Below are 12,739 nucleotides of genomic sequence, written 5' to 3' on the forward strand. Positions count from 1 at the left end.
TACATAAACACGAGAAACTTCAGAATCGCTGGCTGACGAGCAGGACGGTTCGCTCAAGACAAAGACGTAACCAGAAGCGCTTCACGGAGCGAGACGGCGGTGGCCGCGTGACACCTCTTCCATGTTTCATGACCTGCGCTGACGTCACTCTTAAAGGGACCTGCGTGCCGCCACACTGTGCGGGGCTGTGGGAGCTGTGTGTCCCGGTTTAAATAGAGTTAATCTCCATACCCTGGAGTTCTTTCAACTTGTATTTAGTGCTCCTGCGGGGGAAATCTACATAAAAACTGGTCGGCTGAAATCATTTTGACGCCGGAAATGATATTTGTCAAAGCAGTGTGTTATAATTGGAAACTGTTTCATTTGTGTATCTAGTTTGTTAACGACGGTGCTTTTCTACACCGAGGGAGAGCAGGCCATGGCGGGGCGCGTCTCTGCCTGTCTTCGTTCCTCTCCTGCGCTTTTGCTATATTTAATCTGGAGAGAAGAAACGGGATTCGATTTGTTGCCATAGCTGTGGTTTAAGTTTCCAGGGTAACGGGGGGTAGGTCAAACCAGAGCCGAGGAAATGGGAAAAAGGCGCCTGATCGTTCATTTATGCTTCAGAGCAAATTCTTCCACGCGAGGCGAGAGAACTTTCCGCCGTGACTTGAGCGCTCTGTCACAGTAATAATGTGAGCGCGGGTCCCCACCCGTACACACTCAGATTGTACATTCACGGCCTCGCCGTCTCTGCGTGTTTCCGTCGTGCACTGTGGATTCCTCCGGGAATCCGTGCCTGTGCGCCGTCAGCTCGCTCGCCGCTGCTGTGATGGCGCGCCGTGGTGCGGTCTTGTGGCGCTGTGCCGGTTCGGACAGGCGCCTCGGCCCTGCTGGAGTCCGGGTCTTCATTAACGCGTCTTTCTGAGCTGCCTGCTCCGTATTTTCGATCAGACAAGCGAGATACCTAAAGTACGCTTGGCACGGCCGAGTCGTGTACTAAATCGTACTCTTCCTGCATGTGTTAATAGTAATTAGGCCTGGATGGAGTCAATAACCAAGACCTGAAACAGATTCGAGAACACAAGTGGAAGCACTTCTTTACACAAAGGGGGGCGGGAGTCTGGAACAGATTCCCCAGCCATGCTCTTGGAGTCGATTCCTTGAAATCTTGCAAGAACGGCTAGATAAGATCCCAGGATCCCTAAGATCTGAGTAACGAACGGTCTCTTTCAGTTGCAACCACTTTCGCTCCTGTATTAATAGCGATGACGTACTTTATTAAGTATCTCATTACGCTCTGCTGTGTTTCTGCTTTGCCCAACGGCGTTTCCATATTTTGCAGTTTTCTTTTCCAGACAGAAGAGAATCGAATCCCCGCTCGGTGTGCCATGTTGGTGCATTTGGGATGCTCGATGAGTCCTCCTACTAGGGGTAATACGGTAGAGCAGAAAGTCTGGGGCTCGCTCTCCCATTGGCTGGGTTTAGTAAACACCGTCTGGCGCGGGTGTATATAAAGGGTGCAGCAGGTGTGCGGCTGCTACAGGCAGCCGGTTGAGTTGGGTTGGGAGCCGCGGACGGACACCTGCGAGCAGAGACCGCAGCCTCGTCAGTAAGTCCCTGGAACAGCCGTGTCACCTGCTGCGCGACCAGTGAGTCCGGTTCCGAACCTGGAAGCGCCGCACCTGGCCGGACTCGGGAGGCGGATTCTTCGCACAGTTTAGCAGCTCGGGCTCAGGTATGACTCCGGGTTGCGCCAGTTTAATGGTCCTGTTTCTGGCTCAAATGCGCTGAAATACTCAAGTTTCGGAGTGATGAAGTCCGATGAGTTATTTTTTTTTTAATCCCATAATTTTGCACGAGGGAAAACTACTTTCCCCAGTTATAGGTGCAGATATCCAGGATCACAGAGAGTTCTCCGCTGATCACCCGTTTTATACAGGCGCTATGCGCGTGTTTTCGGCGTCCGTGGCTGGTGCGCTTAGTCAGAGCCCCAGGAAAGCGGGTGAGGTGAGAATCTCTGGGTTCCTCTGCAGCCCCCGGTCTCCCCTCAGTTCCCCCTCGCTACCTGTGCGCTGCTGGCTCATCTCCTCCGCGGAGAGGCAGGTTAAGTGAATGGCTGAAGAGAACGCGACAAGAGCGTTTCTTGTGATCAGTGTAATTGCTGCGAGACGGGTAACGGCGACCCGCGTCAATCGAGTTACCTGCGACGTGTCGCTGGTGTGTAACCGAGTTAAACGCGGCTCTGACCCGAGTCCGTGTTCCGTGCGATGGGAGTCCTGGAGGAGGGACAGGAGAAACGATACAAACCGGATCGTTCACCGCAAAACTCCGAGAACTCGAGGAGCCGGTTCCCGTCGGTCGGCGACGTGCTGCGCGGACGAGCGAAGCGGGTTTCGGGCTGTAGGGAATGTCGCGGGACCCCACGCAGTGTCCACTGGGACTGCTGAGCGGAGAGAACTCGCTCCTTCCCAATGACGACGCCCGGCCGCGAGCTCCGTGTCGCTCCGCAGGAGCGGACCGGATCAGGCGCGTGCGCTGCAGAACCTGAGCCCTCGGATCGCGTCCGGATCTCGGGCTTCCGTGCGCGGAGCGCGTGCGGCTCGGGGATGGCCGGGATTCTCCGAAAGTGAAGTTGAGGATTGATGTCCTTTTAGACTAATGCACTAAGCAAGCTGTTTGAATGTGGAAGAACCCTTTTCCACTGAAAGGTCTCTGGGATTTCCGATCGCTTGCTGTAACCCTCCACAGTACGGTCTTTCTCAAGATGCATAACTTCACGGTAAGAGTGGAGAGCAGACATTGCGTCTTGCTTAATTCAAGAACCCGCTGTAAAGAATACAAACGAGTTTGACTTATTTTACAGTCGTCAGCAGAAAAAAAAAAGGTTTTATATGCTGCCCCCGGGACACTAACACGGACCCGTGTGTGATCCTGATCCTAGAATACGCTCGCACCTAAAATGAGGTTTATTAGCGAACTTGGATGGTTCCCTTCGCCGCAGCAGGGTGAAGCGCTCATATTCCTTAAGAAGGGCGGTCTCAGGAATTCGGCCTTCCCGCTCTACCCGGTCAGAGGATCCTCCTCCTCCAGGACTGTCAGCCCCCGGCGCTCCTGAGGCAGGGCGCTGGACAGCTGCACTGAAGCATCATGCCGTCGGCTGCGAGGTTAGAAAATGGTAGAATCCAAAGAGCTGGGCAAGTGGGTCAGGGGTTGGTCACCCCAGGGACGTCCAGACTGTGGGCAGCTCTGCACCCTCGAGTCCTGCCTGAGCCTGGGGAATAAGAGCAGGTGTGTGGCCCTCCTGCAGGTCTTTATTCCAAGCTGACAAGTAACCAGCTCATTAATAATAATCAATTATCAATCTTGCAGCTCTTCAGGTGCTGGTGTTTTACACAATAGTCTCACCAGGACAGGAGACTCCTGTCCGACTTCACTGCTGTACGGCTCTGGTGCGATCTCCGTGCACGCGTGTCTCCATGGCAACACAACCTGCCCCCCCCCCCCCCCCCAGAGCAGCCATGCAGGGCAGACGCGGTGAGCTCTCCTCCTCAGGAGCTGGTCTTCACTGCCAGCGGGGCCTCCAGAGGATGGGTCCGTACTCTGTTTCTACTTCTGTGCCTGTAGATGTGGCACCTGCTGATCTCTGTAACGTGCGCGGTGCAGATCTTCAGGGTCCTCTCAGGATCTTTCTCTGGGGGCTTGTGTGTTAGCCTGCTGCTGCTCCGTCTGTGAGAGATGGCCCTGAATTCTAATGTCTGCACCTAGTCTCTGGTAGAGGAAACAAATAGATTTTATACTTTTGTTTATAATGAATGTTCCTAAGATTATATTTGAAGGAACAAATAAGACCATTTAGGTCTCATGTCATTAACATAAAATAGATTGTTGTCTACAGCAGAGATGAGCTGCTCTCCCATTGACGACAATTAATTACTCCTTACACTTCTAAGGCACTTCTGTGGTCACTCCACTCAGAGCTCTTTACAGGTAATGGGGATCCCCTCCACACCCATCTGGATGATGCGCCAGTCTGCTCCCCCTCACACCAGGTCTCAGTGGGAGGAGAGCAGAGTGATGAAGCCAGTTCGGAGATGGGGAAGCCAGTTCACGATGGGTAAAGGCCAGGGGGAAATTTAGACAGGACACCGGGGTAACACCCCTACTCTTTTCAAGAGACACCCCGGGATTTTTCCTGACCACAGAGAGTCAGGACCTTGGTTTTACGTCTCATCCAAAAGATGGTGCCTTTTTACAGTCTAGTTTTCTTGTTGCTATTCTAGGGCATTAGGACCCACACAGACTGCAGGGTGAGAGCGCCCCCTACTGGCCCCACTCACACCTCTTCCAGCAGCAGCCTTAGCTTTCCCAGGAGTCTCCCCTCCAGGTCCTGGCCAGGCTCACAGCTGCTGGGCTCCAGTGGGCGGCCAGCTGGGAGCTGCAGGGTGGTAGAGCTGCTAGCAAGACGATTCCCTGTGCTCTTCCAGCTCGGCTGTAACAGAAACTGAGCAGCAGCAGCAGCAGCAGCCGCCGCCGCCGCCGCCGCCCAACAGCGTTATTCTTGTTCTTTCTGCGCACAGCCTTGATGTTGGTTCTGGATTCTGGACGATGGGTCATGAAGGTTTAAAAGCAGTTTCTTTTTTTTTCTTTAGGGGACCTGCCCCCTGTCCTGCCCCAGAGCATGTGGCTGCTGGAGAAGATCCGTGGCTCGGTGGAGGGGAACGTCCCGCGCCAGGGCGAGGCTGCGGACAAGCAGGGCAAGGCCCCCGTCTACAGCAACGTCCTAACGCCCGACAAGATCCCCGACTTCTTCATCCCCCCCAAACTGGTCTGCTGCCCCCCGGAGGCCGAAGCCGATGTGAAGCCCAAGTCCGGCCTGCGGGTATCGAGCTCGGAGCAGGCGATCGGCACCAGGAAGCCGCAGGGCAGCCCGCGGCTGGGCAGCAAGCTGGCGGGAGACGCCAAGAGCCTGCTCAAGGCTGCCAACCGCCACATCATCCAGATTGAGACGGCGGACGAGGTCGTGGCTGGAGACCCGGGCGACCTTGACACCAACGCAGACCCCCAGTCCCAGACGGCCATGTCGCTGCCCTATGTCCCCAAGACGCAGACGTCCTACGGCTTTGCCACGCTGATGGAGAGCCCGCACACGCGGCGCAAGGAGTCCCTCTTCCACACGGACCACACCAGCCCCGTGACCTCGCCCAGCTCCCAGCGCAAGAAAGCTGCGGGCAAGACCAACGGGGAGGGCCACCACCTCAACCCCCCCGACTTCAACATGGCGGTGGCCAACCCCTACCGCTACTTCAGCGGCGGCGAGAGCGACACCTGCTCCTCGGCCGAGTCCTCGCCCTTCAGCTCGCCGCTGCTGTCCCGCTCCGCCTCGCTGCTCAAGCTCTTCACCCACGAGACGCAGGCCAAGGTGGCCAAGGCCAAGCACACCTTCGCTCGGCACAGCTCCCTCTCCACGGACGAGTGCAGCTCGGCCGACACCAGCCCCAACGTGCAGCGCCGGATCCGCTGCCCGACCCCTCCGCCGCCCACGGGGGGCGGGGCCGGGCACATGGCCGGCGGCCTGGACCACCTGCACGCGCAGGACCGGCTGCACCGGGAGCACACTCTCGCCCTGCACAAGGGTGGCACCCTGCGGCTCAGCGCCGACTACGACGCCGGCACCGCCCGCCTGCGGATCCGCGTGATCGCGGCGGAGGACCTCTACGACAAGCTCTTCGACATCAAGAGCATCAACTGCTGCGTGGCGCTGTACCTCAACCCGGGCAAGCTGCAGAAGCAGAGGAGCACCATCATCAAGAACAGCCGCAACCCCGTCTTCAACGAGGACTTCTTCTTCGACGCCGTGCCCTGCGTGCAGATCAAGAACCTCGCCGTGAAGATCAAGGTGGTCAACAAGGGCACCAGCCTGAAGAGGGACACCCTGCTGGGCGAGCGGGAGATCCCCCTGGCCAAGCTGCTCTCGGGGCTCTAGGACTCCCCCCAGGCTGGCTCCCCCCTTGCTCGATTTCCTCTTTGTCCCCCCCCCCCCCCCCCCTCCCTCGTGTCTGTCCAGTTCTGAAGTGTTGACGTTTGTTGCTGTAGGTTCGGGTGCTCCAGGCATGGGCTCGGGAGCTACCCAGGCTTCTCCTGTTCCATCCTATTGCAGGATTTGCACTCTAAATGTCACCATGGTCTTGTGGCCTCAGTTTAACCAGGCACACCAGAGGGTCCCGGCTTGGAGCAGTCCAGTCCAGCCCGGCCCGGCTGAAGGGCTCCTGCGTGCTGCCCCGGACCCGGCCACTTGCATGCAGAGGCCGGGGTGGTGGGGCCTGGGGGGGCGCATGCTCGTCTGGTGGGCTGCAGAGGTCTGACAGCACAGAGGACTTGAGAGCCGAAAGCACCGGGCCGTGTTTCTGCGCCTGTGGGGACCCCCGGGGGACCGTCCTGCCTCTGGTGAGGCTTTCCCAGGGGGGACCACAGCAGTGTCGGGGATCGACTGGGCCTGCGTGGAGTGGGCTTGACGTCCTGCCAGCAGCGCCCCTGTTGGACTTGGTGGTTTGCGTTTTTGCGGGATCTTTTGGGATTTTTGGTTTGGGAAGCCCTTTCTCGCACGAGGACACCCAGAAGCCTTACAGAGTAAATGTTGTACAAGGATTTCCAAGAGCCTCATCGTGTCTTGCCAAAAACTCCTGTAGAGCTCCGAAAGCGAGGTGGAGTAGAGGGATGTGTATCTTAGTTCAGAATACTTGTATGCTGCTGTTATTTCAGACCTGTCTTTTTGCTTTTCTCCTCTAAAGCAGCAGGTGAGGAGGCTGGGAGTGTACTGACTTGCTGTGGGGTGTGCTTTGACCCTTGACATCACATGTGCTGGACAAAGTGTCCTCCTTCACACACGCGTACACACACACACTGCTGCACAGCTGAGCCCATACCCTGCTTCTCACTCTGCCCCCTCCCCTTCCCTCCATCTACCAGTTGCCCCTTGGCATCTCCCCCACTCCCCCTGGGGTCTGTGGGCTGTTGGCGCTGCTGTCATATTGCCCCCTGGCTTGCGCTACAGCCTGCAGCCCCCTGCACTCATTGTGGGTAAACTGCACTCCCCTACTTCCATTTACATGGTAACCAAGACGGGTCCGCTGGGGCTCTGTGCCTGTAGCCCCTACTCGCCCCCCGCGAAGCATCAGGTCCCAACTCCAGCAGATCATTTCTACCACTGTGCTCCTTTGATTAGACATTAAGGCCTTGCTGAGATGGGAGCAAGGAGTTTTAACGCTTTCCTGTTTCTCCCAGGGCTGGCCCAAACGCCAGCAGGCCCTTCGGTATAAACGGAAAGGGTATTTCTCCTCTCCTGCAGACCATATACGCCAGTCTCTCTTTCCTCTGACCACAGCCGTGCGGGGGGCCGGGTCGGGCCAGCGGCCGGGTCTGCACAGCTGAAGCCGTCACACCCCGGCCAGCGCACGCGTGCTCTAGGGGGGGTCCCAAGGCGGGGAGGGTTTTATTGCTGGAGCAGGACGTGAAAGTTAAGAACTAAAAGTCCAAATCCATAAACAAAACTTGAATCAACTGTTCTTCTTCAGTAGCTTTTGTACCTCTACAGTGGAAACTAGCGGCAGCTGGTGGTTAGGACCAGTCTCCCCTTGCAGCTGGGGAAGGGAACAGGTTACAGACCCGCATGTTCTTGCTTATTAAATGTATTTTAATGTGCTGGAATGTTTCTGTATAAAGTGATTTTTTTTTTTCTCAGAGCATGTGGTGTTGAAAGTACCTGCCCGTCCCTCTGCGCTCCGTGTTTAATGCATTAAGAGCAACACTGTTCCCAGGTTCATTAGAGCGCTGCCGGACTGGTTCTGTTTAATTTCCCATTAGCGTGCAGCGGCAGGCGAAGATGGTCTCTAATTATTCCATCCAGCAGGCTCTTTAATCACGGAGGGGGGGAAGCCTTTGATTGGCAGGAATGTCTCCGATTAAAAGCTGAAAGTGGCTCCCACTGAAGGGAAGAGGGAGCGTCTGGACGGGCGAGGAGTGAAATTGCTTCTCTCATCGCAGATCATGTTTCTGCAGCGCAGATTAAAGTTGGCGCATTGCACCGCCTAAACGAATTCCTCGTTCTGTGGGAGGAATTAGTGCTTTCTGGGCGCTCGGTGTATTTGAAGATGTTGGATGTGAAGTGTTTGATCTGGGTTCTGTTGTTGGCGCGTGATGTGAGCATGCAACTTTTTATACTGTAAAGTCCTGAGCTAGTGGCCTGATTTTGATTGTTCTAATTGTATCGTGTTATTGTACACGTCCGTGTTTACAGAGAGCGCCGCCTCAATTAAAAACGAAGCGTTGTGCAGATTCAGCTTGGATGTTTGGGAGTTTTTTTTTCCAGCACACACACACCTTTACAAACCAGAGAAGTGTTGCAGTGTACGGGCGGCACAGCCCTGTTTTTCTAAGTGTCTAGAGCAAACCCACGTCGCTCCCCTGTGCTGCGGACTGCTTTCTTTTGTTGTTGGCTTCTACCGAGTGGCCATTTCCTTCTCTTCGGCACAAATGCGAGGCGGCCTGCAGCCCCTCCTCCTCCTAGTGTCTGTCTGGCTTCAAATCTCTGCCCCACTGTGCAGCCAGACGAGACGCTTTCCTCGAGCCCTTTGGGCCTGGTTCGGCCTGGTGCAGCACAGCATGATAGTGCTCCCCTGCTTGGCTGGACACTGTAGAGATTTTCCTCCTTCTCTTGGGTGGGCAGTGGCTCAGCATCTGCGCCTGTGGCCGGAAGGTTGCCGGTTCAAATCCCGCAGCCGGCAGAGGAATCCTACTCCGTTGGGCCCTCTGACCACAGAGGGCCACATCTCTGACACCCTGCCTGGGCAGCCTGGTCCCTCTTGAGGCATGCTGCAGTTTTCCTCTTGTGTGCTTGGCTTTGTGGTTCTGAAGAGGTCCACTGGGCTGCTGGTGTCGATGCCTTCAGTACTTGAATCCAGTCCGCTTGCAGTTTCATTCCTCCAGGGTCTCTGGCTGCTCCTCTCCGGACAGATTGCAGAGCAGCAATATCTGGGTTATAGTTGATGGCTAAAACTGTACACAATTCTCTATATAGGGATTCTGTTACACTAGTAAACCTCTAGATCACTGATGCAATTTAGGAACAACAGTGATCTGAGTGTTGATCCTGGTGGTACCCCATTAATTGGAGTATGTACCCCTTCTCTGTGTCCATTTTTATCATTTAAACTGGTCTCAGTCCAAATAGATGACCATTATTGTTTTTTGTGACAAAATCTTTTATCAAAAGAGGCCTACACCCCCACACAAACCCCATCATGTGCTCGGTCCGTGTCCATTGCACAGAAGTGCAGGTGGCGGGATCGTTCCAGGAGAGGTCATGCAGGTTTTCATCCACAAACATGGAGCACAGCACCTGATCGCTGGCGAGTGACACTCGCTAACGGATTGGAGAACAGTGTTAATGGGCTTCCTATGACCTGCACTGCAACAGCTGCCAGAGAAAATCTGTTTTAATTGAAAGTCTCATCATTATTGGTTTGTAAGGGTCTTAAATATAATTGTCTTGGAAGAAAAGACAGTACTACAGGTGAATTGGCCCAGTGGACAAGCATGTTGCCTCATCACCAACAACCTGCACTGCCACACACTGCGAGAATGAGCTTTATTACTCCATAGAGTACACTGACACGGTCCAGTCACAGGGCTCTGGACTCGTCTAGTCCCTGTGGAGTCCAGGACACTTACACGGCCCAGTCACAGGGCTCTAGACTCTTCCAGTCCCTGTGGAGTCCAGCACACCGACACGGCCCAGTCACAGGGCTCTAGACTCTTCTAGTCCCTGTGGAGTCCAGGACACTGACGCGGCCCAGTCACAGGGCTCTAGACTCTTCCAGTCCCTGTGGAGTCCGGCACACTGACACGGCCCAGTCACAGGGCTCTGGACTCTTCTAGTCCCTGTGGAGTCCAGCACACTGACACGGTCCAGTCACAGGGCTCTAGACTCTTCTAGTCCCTGTGGAGTCCAGGACACTGACACGGCCCAGTCACAGGGCTCTGGACTCTTCCAGTCCCTGTGGAGTCCAGGACACTGACACGGCCCAGTCACAGGGCTCTAGACTCGTCTAGTCAAGTTGGAGTCCAGTACACCGACATGGCCCAATCACAGGGCTCTAGACTCTTCTAGTCCCTGTGGTCCAGGACACTGACACGGCCCAGTCACAGGGCTCTAGACTCTTCTAGTCCCTGTGGAGTCCAGCACACTGACACGGCCCAGTCACAGGGCTCTAGACTCTTCTAGTCCCTGTGGAGTCCAGTACACTGACACGGCCCAGTCATAGGGCTCTAGACTCTACTAATAGGATAACTGTCAGAACAACCTATTCAAACCACATTGACTCAAGGAAGTCAGACTGAAAGCAGAGTTGCAATATTGTTTGAATACTTGTTCCACTGGCTAGGCCCAGTGTGATATCAGAGCTCCTTTGGGTGGTGTTTACACAGTACATATATTTAACAGTGAACTCGCTTGAAGTGTCTCTTCTGATCTGTGTATTTTCCTATTTAATGCTTGGCCAAGCTGAACATATCAAAACCGTCACGATGACCACAGAAAGGTCTTCCTGTTCTGCAAGAGAGCTCCAGCAGAGCACGAAGATGGCCGAGCTCAATCCCTGTTCTTGGATTGGCTGAGGGGGGCACCTAGAGGTGAGACCACCAGAAGGGAGTAGCGTCTGCGATTGGCTGGACGAGGGATGTAACCATGGAAACCGTGGAACTGTAAGCCGAAGTAGCGAAGGGCTTTTGCAGAAGCAAGGCAATGGCTCTGGGGATGAATAAAAAATGAATTAAAAGGCATTTCATGGGTCTGCTTAATTTTAAGGGAGAAAAAAATGGTCTGGGAATAGAAAGTCAATACTAAGAGTGCAGTAAAGGGAAGTGTGTGTGCGTGACATTTACCAGGCTTAATGTTAGTTGATCTTTCATCCATGGGAATCCAGGAGTCTGGAACTGAATCATTAACAGCGTCTGAGCCAGACTGTGTCCGGAGCAGCTCCTCTGCAGACGAGGGACTGTCCTGCCTCTGTCCTGTTACACCCTCCTGCAGGGACGCAAGTCTGCACTCTGGGGGGCTGGGGGGGCAGCAGGGCAGGCATGAGCCCCTTCCCTGCCCCTCTCTGACACCGGGGCCCCGGGGCCAGAGCAGGGGGGCTCAGGGTCCGGGGTCAGTTTTGGAGCAGTGACCCCTCTGCAGGGCCGTCCAGCAGCAGCGACAGTGTATCTGAGCTCCATCGCTGAAGGAACACAGGTCGCCTTTCTTGTAGCTCATTGTCAGTCTTCTTCCCTTTAATTAACTAACCACCGGGCAGGAAGAGCTGAGACCTCTCGTTTGCAACCTTCCTTCTGTTCTTACCGCAGACCTAGTGCTGGGAAATTCAGTCCCCATCAGCAGGACAAAACCAGAGCGCTCGTCTCTCCCTGATCCCTTAAGCCATCCAGAGGGGTAGTGCCCACCAGGGCAAATGCCAGGTGCTCTGCCCCCCCCGAAGCCCACACTGGGGCGATGGCGCTGTGGTGTTCCTGACCCTGCTTCAGTCGGGAGAGGCGTTGTTCCTGTACAGCGTGCAATTCACTGCTCTCTCTCCCCTGGTTAAATTTAGAAAAGAAATAACAAAGTCCCTGATTGTTTCGATAAAAAAAAATACATCTACTGAGATTGCAGACAGGCTCGGAGAAGCAATTACTTTGCAAACAAGGGACTAAAGTGAAATGTTTGTTTTTTTTTTTGGCCTTGGCTCTTTGCCTGATTTATTTTTCTTAACCTTCTCAGCGCCGGCTCAGAGACTCAGAGAACACACGCCCCCCCCCCCCAGCGCAGACGGGGAAGCCCAGGAGCGTGAACGAGGTTCGGTCCTAGAGGCGCTCCGGTCCACTCGGACCCCCAGCACACACCTGGAACGACCCGATCCGACCCACGCCATCTGCGTCCGGCCCTCTGTAAGCTGTGGGAGAGGGAGGAATGAGTTAAACACTTCCTGTGTCCATGTGCAGGGTGAGTCAGGGCTCCTGCACTTGAGCTGAATTGAGCCCTTTTTCCTTTCAGAGCAGCGTCAGTACCAGCAGGTTTGTGTTGAACAGGCCTGTTTGACTAAGGCTGGTCATTGATCCCCTCTGAGCTCAGAATGACCTTCCCCAGTGCTTTACAGAGATCGGCTCCCCCTGATCTTCTGGGGCTCAGGACCCTGTGCGTGAATCATACAGAAGACTGCAAACTCCGCACCCTCTGAGATCTGATCGCACGGATCAGATTGACCCCCCTCAATGGCTGGCTGAGGCTCGTCTCCTCCAGGTGGACCTTTCATAGTGATGAGAGGTTTGGGAATTTCAGACCGTAATGAGGCCTGATGATGTTTCCAGGGGAATTCTGGACGGGCTTCTGCAGCTCTGTGGTCAAGCAGTGGTGGCCTCCGGAATAAAGGTCTGTGTGTGTCTGTGTGTGTGCGTGTGTGTACTCTATAGCACTCAAAGTTATAGCTCTTTATCAGGAGAAAGTGTCTCTCCGTTGCCTTGGTAACATTTGTCACTTGGTTGGGCTCTCCGTTGCCTTGAGTTGCTCTGGTTACGGGGGCTGTACCCCCATTTGACACACTTTGGTCTGCAATCCATTTCCTGGGCTGGGGTGCTGGGGGGGTTATTATCATGACAGGCCTGAGAAGAGGTCAGTGCTCCCCAGGAAAAAAACAAAGGGGAATCATTGCTCATTACTTGTGCTGAGGGC

The 12,739-nt window shown here is 54.9% G+C and overlaps 1 protein-coding gene across 1 annotated transcript; it reads left to right on the top strand.

The window, feature by feature from the left end:
• Positions 1 to 4,635: 4,635 nt before the first annotated feature.
• Positions 4,636 to 8,317, top strand: LOC148813710 (C2 calcium-dependent domain-containing protein 4C). Its single transcript, XM_088907632.1, has one exon. The coding sequence runs from the start codon at positions 4,661 to 4,663 to the stop codon at positions 5,963 to 5,965; it is 1,305 nt and encodes a 434-aa protein (XP_088763758.1). The 5' UTR covers positions 4,636 to 4,660; the 3' UTR covers positions 5,966 to 8,317.
• The last annotated feature ends 4,422 nt before the right edge of the window (positions 8,318 to 12,739 follow it).

This window comes from Atractosteus spatula, chromosome 28, assembly GCF_055471065.1.
Source record: "Atractosteus spatula isolate fAtrSpa1 chromosome 28, fAtrSpa1.hap1, whole genome shotgun sequence".
Classification (NCBI taxonomy): domain Eukaryota; kingdom Metazoa; phylum Chordata; class Actinopteri; order Semionotiformes; family Lepisosteidae; genus Atractosteus; species Atractosteus spatula.